General features: G+C 47.6%; 1 protein-coding gene across 1 annotated transcript; it reads left to right on the forward strand.

Moving 5' to 3' along the window:
- Positions 1-366: 366 nt before the first annotated feature.
- LOC310966247 (filamin-B-like) lies at positions 367-7,099 on the forward strand (the record flags this gene model as incomplete). Its single annotated transcript, XM_083940827.1, has 5 exons — positions 367-499; positions 4,534-4,710; positions 4,803-5,021; positions 5,677-5,883; positions 5,964-7,099. Coding segments are annotated over 5 exons (924 nt in total), but the record flags the coding sequence as incomplete, so codon positions are not given.
- Between the last annotated feature and the right edge of the window lie 402 nt (positions 7,100-7,501).

Below are 7,501 nucleotides of genomic sequence, written 5' to 3' on the forward strand. Positions count from 1 at the left end.
CAGGAGGAGGGTCTGAAAGTGTGTTTCTTGGTGTGTGTTATTCAGGAGGAGGGTCTGAAAGTGTGTTTCCTGGTGTGTGTTATTCAGGAGGGTCTGAAAGTGTGTTTCTTGGTGTGTGTTATTCAGGAGGGTCTGAAAGTGTGTTTCTTGGTGTGTGTTATTCAGGAGGGTCTGAAAGTGTGTTTCTTGGTGTGTGTTATTCAGGAGGAGGGTCTGAAAGTGTGTTTCCTGGTGTGTGTTATTCAGGAGGGTCTGAAAGTGTGTTTCTTGGTGTGTGTTATTCAGGAGGTGGGTCTGAAAGTGTGTTTCTTGGTGTGTGTTATTCAGGAGGGTCTGAAAGTGTGTTTCTTGGTGTGTGTTGTTCAGGAGGTGGGTCTAAAGGTGGGGCAGGAGGCCTCCTTCGCTGTCCAGCTGAATGGAGTCCGAGGTCTGATCGATGCGAAGATCTACACACCGTCAGGAGCCATCGAGGAATGTTTCATCACTGAGCTCGACAGCGGTAAACACCTGTTTCCTGTACTCTACCTTTAGTTTCCTGTCCTCTACCTTTAGTTTCCTGTCCTCTACCTTTAGTTTCCTGTCCTCTACCTTTAGTTTCCTGTCCTCTACCTTTAGTTTCCTGTTCTCTACCTTTAGTTTCCTGTCCTCTACCTTTAGTTTCCTGTCCTCTACCTTTAGTTTCCTGTCCTCTACCTTTAGTTTCCTGTCATCTACCTTTAGTTTCCTGTCCTCCACCTTTAGTTTCCTGTCCTCTACCTTTAGTTTCCTGTCCTCTACCTTTAGTTTCCTGTCCTCTACCTTTAGTTTCCTGTCCTCTACCTTTAGTTTCCTGTCCTCCACCTTTAGTTTCCTGTCCTCTACCTTTAGTTTCCTGTCCTCTACCTTTAGTTTCCTGTCCTCTACCTTTAGTTTCCTGTCCTCTACCTTCAGTTTCCTGTCCTCTACCTTCAGTTTCCTGTCCTCTACCTTTAGTTTCCTGTCCTCTACCTTTAGTTTCCTGTCCTCTACCTTTAGTTTCCTGTCCTCTACCTTTAGTTTCCTGTCCTCTACCTTTAGTTTCCTGTCCTCCACCTTTAGTTTCCTGTCCTCTACCTTTAGTTTCCTGTCCTCTACCTTTTTATTCCTGTCCTCTACCTTTAGTTTCCTGTCCTCTACCTTTAGTTTCCTGTCCTCTACCTTTAGTTTCCTGTCCTCCGCCTTTAGTTTCCTGTCCTCTACCTTTAGTTTCCTGTCCTCCGCCTTTAGTTCCCTGTCCTCTACCTTTAGTTTCCTGTCCTCTACCTTTAGTTTCCTGTCCTCTACCTTTAGTTTCCTGTCCTCCACCTTTAGTTTCCTGTCCTCTACCTTTAGTTTCCTGTCCTACCTTTAGTTTCCTGTCCTCCGCCTTTAGTTTCCTGTCCTCTACCTTTAGTTTCCTGTCCTCTACCTTTAGTTTCCTGTCCTCTACCTTCAGTTTCCTGTCCTCTACCTTTAGTTTCCTGTCCTCTACCTTTAGTTTCCTGTCCTCTACCTTTAGTTTCCTGTCCTCTACCTTTAGTTTCCTGTCCTCTGCCTTTAGTTTCCTGTCCTCTACCTTCAGTTTCCTGTCCTCTACCTTTAGTTTCCTGTCCTCTACCTTTAGTTTCCTGTCCTCTGCCTTTAGTTTCCTGTCCTCTACCTTTAGTTTCCTGTCCTCTACCTTTAGTTTCCTGTCCTCTACCTTTAGTTTCCTGTTCTCTACCTTTAGTTTCCTGTCCTCTACCTTTAGTTTCCTGTCCTCTACCTTTAGTTTCCTCTCCTCTACCTTTAGTTTCCTGTCCTCTGCCTTTAGTTTCCTGTCCTCTACCTTTAGTTTCCTGTCCTCTACCTTTAGTTTCCTGTCCTCTACCTTTAGTTTCCTGTCCTCTACCTTTAGTTTCCTGTCCTCTACCTTTAGTTTCCTGTCCTCTACCTTTAGTTTCCTGTCCTCCACCTTTAGTTTCCTGTCCTCTACCTTTAGTTTCCTGTTCTCTACCTTTAGTTTCCTGTCCTCTACCTTTAGTTTCCTGTCCTCTACCTTTAGTTTCCTCTCCTCTACCTTTAGTTTCCTGTCCTCTGCCTTTAGTTTCCTGTCCTCTACCTTTAGTTTCCTGTCCTCTACCTTTAGTTTCCTGTCCTCTACCTTTAGTTTCCTGTCCTCTACCTTTCAGTTTCCTGTCCTCTACCTTTAGTTTCCTGTCCTCTACCTTTAGTTTCCTGTCCTCTACCTTTAGTTTCCTGTCCTCTACCTTCAGTTTCCTGTCCTCCACCTTTAGTTTCCTGTCCTCTACCTTTAGTTTCCTGTCATCTACCTTTAGTTTCCTGTCCTCTACCTTTAGTTTCCTGTCCTCCACCTTTAGTTTCCTGTCCTCTACCTTTAGTTTCCTGTCCTCTACCTTTAGTTTCCTGTCCTCCACCTTTAGTTTCCTGTCCTCTACCTTTAGTTTCCTGTCCTCTACCTTTAGTTCTCTGTCCTCTACCTTTAGTTTCCTGTCCTCTGCCTTTAGTTTCCTGTCCTCTACCTTTAGTTCTCTGTCCTCTACCTTTAGTTTCCTGTCCTCTACCTTTAGTTCTCTGTCCTCTACCTTTAGTTTCCTGTCCTCTACCTTTAGTTTCCTGTCCTCTACCTTTAGTTTCCTGTCCTTTACCTTTAGTTTCCTGTTCTCTACCTTTAGTTTCCTGTCCTCTACCTTTAGTTTCCTGTCCTCTACCTTTAGTTTCCTGTCCTCTACCTTCAGTTTCCTGTCCTCCACCTTCAGTTTCCTGTCCTCCACCTTTAGTTTCCTGTCCTCTACCTTTAGTTTCCTGTCCTCCACCTTTAGTTTCCTGTCCTCCACCTTTAGTTTCCTGTCCTCTACCTTTCAGTTTCCTGTCCTCTACCTTTAGTTTCCTGTCCTCCACCTTTAGTTTCCTGTCCTCCACCTTTAGTTTCCTGTCCTCTACCTTTAGTTTCCTGTCCTCCACCTTTAGTTTCCTGTCCTCTACCTTTGGTTTCCTGTCCTCTACCTTTAGTTTCCTGTCCTCTACCTTTAGTTTCCTGTCCTCTACCTTTAGTTTCCTGTCCTCTACCTTTAGTTTCCTGTCCTCTACCTTTAGTTTCCTGTCCTCTACCTTTAGTTTCCTGTCCTCTACCTTTAGTTTCCTGTCCTCTACCTTTAGTTTCCTGTCCTCCACCTTTAGTTTCCTCTCCTCTACCTTTAGTTTCCTGTCCTCTACCTTTAGTTTCCTGTCCTCTACCTTTAGTTTCCTGTCCTCTACCTTTAGTTTCCTGTCCTCTACCTTTAGTTTCCTGTCCTCTACCTTTAGTTTCCCGTCCTCTACCTTTAGTTTCCTGTCCTCTACCTTTAGTTTCCTGTCCTCTACCTTTAGTTTCCTGTCCTCTAGCTTTAGTTTCCTGTCCTCTACCTTTAGTTTCCAGTCCTCTACCTTTAGTTTCCTGTCCTCTACCTTTAGTTTCCTGTCCTCTACCTTTAGTTTCCTGTCCTCTACCTTTAGTTTCCTGTCCTCTACCTTTAGTTTCCTGTCCTCTACCTTTAGTTTCCTGTCCTCTACCTTCAGTTTCCTGTCCTCTACCTTTAGTTTCCTGTCCTCTACCTTTAGTTTCCTGTCCTCTACCTTTAGTTTCCTGTCCTCCACCTTTAGTTTCCTGTCCTCTACCTTTAGTTTCCTGTCCTCTACCTTTAGTTTCCTGTCCTCCACCTTTAGTTTCCTGCCCTCTACCTTTAGTTTCCTGTCCTCTACCTTTAGTTTCCTGTCCTCTACCTTTAGTTTCCTGTCCTCTACCTTAAGTTTCCTGTCCTCTACCTTTAGTTTCCTGTCCTCTACCTTTAGTTTCCTGTCCTCTACCTTTAGTTTCCTGTCCTCTACCTTTAGTTTCCTGTCCTCCACCTTTAGTTTCCTGTCCTCCACCTTTAGTTTCCTGTCCTCTACCTTTAGTTTCCTGTCCTCTACCTTTAGTTTCCTGTCCTCTACCTTTAGTTTCCTGTCCTCTACCTTTAGTTTCCTGTCCTCTACCTTTAGTTTCCTGTCCTCCACCTTTAGTTTCCTGTCCTCCACCTTTAGTTTCCTGTCCTCCACCTTTAGTTTCCTGTCCTCTACCTTTAGTTTCCTGTCCTCCACCTTTAGTTTCCTGTCCTCTACCTTTAGTTTCCTGTCCTCTACCTTTAGTTTCCTGTCCTCTACCTTTAGTTTCCTGTCCTCTACCTTTAATTTCCTGTCCTATACCTTCAGTTTCCTGTCCTCTACCTTTAGTTTCCTGTCCTCTACCTTTAGTTTCCTGTCCTCTACCTTTAGTTTCCTGTCCTCTACCTTTAGTTTCCTGTCCTCTACCTTTAGTTTCCTGTCCTCTACCTTCAGTTTCCTGTCCTCTACCTTTAGTTTCCTGTCCTCTACCTTTAGTTTCCTGTCCTCTACCTTTAGTTTCACATGTCACCTTTACATTTAATCATCCATAAGCACAAGAACGATGTGCGTAACGTAACAGATGATCCATTGAGCCCTTTTTGTGACTCATTTGTAATCGATGTGCTTCCACAGACCAGCATGCTATCAGGTTCATCCCGAGGGAAAATGGAGTTCACTCTATTGAAGTTCGATTCAACGGCAGCCACGTCCCCGGCAGTCCCTTCAAGATCCGAGTGGGAGAACCAGGACAGGTGGGAGACCCGGGCATGGTGTCTGCGTTTGGACCAGGACTGGAGAGGGGAACCACGGGTACACAAGAATGGGAAACAACTCAAATATAAGATACAGACAGATGCATTTAAATAGGTGTTTATTTAAATCACGTCTGTCTCCGTCCTCAGGTGTGGCCTCAGAGTTTGTTGTGAACACGTGTAATGCCGGATCAGGAGCCCTGTCCGTGACCATCGACGGACCGTCCAAGGTGAAGATGGACTGTCAGGAGGGTCCTGAGGGATACAAGGTCTCCTACACACCCATGGCTCCTGGAAACTACCTGATCTCCATCAAGTACGGAGGACCTCAGCACATCGCAGGCAGCCCCTTCAAGGCCAAAGTGTCAGGTGGGTCAAAGGGACAGAGTGGCTCAAGGGCGCAGAGTCACAGTTTACAGCCCTGACTTAGAGGGTACCTGAGTACCATAGAGGGGTACTTAGAGCCCTAGCAGGTCTCCCCACGCCACTGGTGTGGAAACTGATCCCTCCAGAGTCAAAAAGTTCCCTGAGCTATTTTGGAGCGATTGTTCAAACTGGGGACATTTTTTTTATGTACATCGTGTTTCTGCATTTGGCCGAGGCACGATGGTGTTGCTGCCCCTCAACCACAGTGTGTTTAAAAACAGACGTAGCGTCTCCGTCAGGTCCGTTCTCTCAACTTGATCTATCGTCCTCGCCTACGGGAGTCTCCATCTGGACGTTTGAGCTGCTCAAGGAACGGGTTGAGCTTTGTGGATGGACTCGGTGTGAGCGCTGTGATTGGTCCTGTCCGACTGTGGTCTGACTGACTGGATTGGATGATGGGCAGGCAGCCGCTGCCGTCACTCTGAATGTCTGAATGTGACAAATGGTGTAAAAGTGAAGACTAGAAAGGGAGAAAGCCCGCCCCCAGATCCAATGACCAACAGCTCCAGTCTTAAATGAAAGGTTCCACGCCTGAGTCCATTCACCTGTGCTGATGTTTCCATGAGGTCAGCTGATGTTTCTCTCCTTCTGTGTGCAGGACCTCGTCTGTCCGGTGGCCACAGTCTGCATGAGACATCGTCTGTTCTGGTAGAAACGGTCTCAAAGTCATCGGCGATGGGCGGGGCCTTTGCATCTTTACCCAAATTCTCCTCAGACGCCAGTAAAGTCATCTCGAGAGGCTCCGGCCTATCCAAGGCCTTCATCGGTCAGAAGAACACGTTCACAGTGGACTGCACCAAAGCCGGTGAGGAACACCTCCACAGCGGGAAGTTTGATTCTGTGTCTCATTAGGGAAGGTTTTAACATGTGCTCCTCACTGTGCAGGCACCAACATGCTGATGGTGGGCGTTCACGGGCCAAAGACGCCCTGCGAGGAGGTCTACGTCAAACACATGGGCAACAGGATGTACAACGTCACGTACACTGTCAAAGAACAAGGCAGCTACATCCTCATTGTGAAATGGGGGGACGAGAACGTCCCGGGGAGTCCCTTCCATGTCACCGTCCCTTAGAACTGAACTCTTCCTCACTCGTCCGTCCTCGTCCGTCCTCGTCCCGATGCACTGACCACACAAAGACTCATGACTTCCTGTTCTGCTCTCACGCTTTCTGCCAAATTTTCCGTTCATTTCTTACTTTCATCGTTTGCATATTAGTGAAACAGTCGAGTCTGAAACTTTAGGAGCGTGTTGAACATGAACACGACCTCTGCGGCCTGATCCTGAACATGTTTCTCCAGCGTGTGTGAGGAACAATGAGGGGCAGGTATCACATCAGTACCAGGTTTTACTGAAGCTGCGTTTCATCAGTGGTTCAACATCCTTCACTTCCCCCTCAAGCCCCGGTGTTACGCAACAGCACACGCCACACCGGGGAGAGACAGAGAGACAGGGGGAGGGGCCTCTGCCATGGATCCACCAGGTGCAGGTCCAGACTGTCATGATCCACCACCAGGTGCAGGTTCAGACTGTCATGATCCACCACCAGGTGCAGGTTCAGACTGTCATGATCCACCACCAGGTGCAGGTTCAGACTGTCATGATCCACCAGGTGCAGGTTCAGACTGTCATGATCCACCACCAGGTGCAGGTTCAGACTGTTATGGATCCACCAGGTGCAGGTTCAGACTGTCATGATCCACCAGGTGCAGGTTCAGACTGTCATGATCCACCACCAGGTGCAGGTCCAGACTGTCATGATCCACCAGGTGCAGGTTCAGACTGTTATGGATCCACCAGGTGCAGGTTCAGACTGTTATGATCCACCACCAGGTGCAGGTTCAGACTGTCATGGATCCACCAGGTGCAGGTTCAGACTGTTATGGATCCACCAGGTGCAGGTTCAGACTGTTATGATCCACCACCAGGTGCAGGTTCAGACTGTCATGATCCACCAGGTGCAGGTTCAGACTGTCATGATCCACCAGGTGCAGGTTCAGACTGTTATGATCCACCACCAGGTGCAGGTTCAGACTGTTATGGATCCACCAGGTGCAGGTTCAGACTGTTATGATCCACCACCAGGTGCAGGTTCAGACTGTCATGATCCACCAGGTGCAGGTTCAGACTGTTATGATCCACCACCAGGTGCAGGTTCAGACTGTCATGATCCACCAGGTGCAGGTTCAGACTGTCATGATCCACCACCAGGTGCAGGTTCAGACTGTTATGGATCCACCAGGTGCAGGTTCAGACTGTCATGGATCCACCAGGTGCAGGTTCAGACTGTCATGATCCACCACCAGGTGCAGGTTCAGACTGTTATGGATCCACCAGGTGCAGGTTCAGACTGTCATGGATCCACCAGGTGCAGGTTCAGACTGTCATGATCCACCACCAGGTGCAGGTTCAGACTGTCATGAT

This window comes from Echiichthys vipera (assembly GCF_963691815.1).
Source record: "Echiichthys vipera genome assembly, contig: SCAFFOLD_110, whole genome shotgun sequence".
NCBI classification, from domain to species: domain Eukaryota; kingdom Metazoa; phylum Chordata; class Actinopteri; order Perciformes; family Trachinidae; genus Echiichthys; species Echiichthys vipera.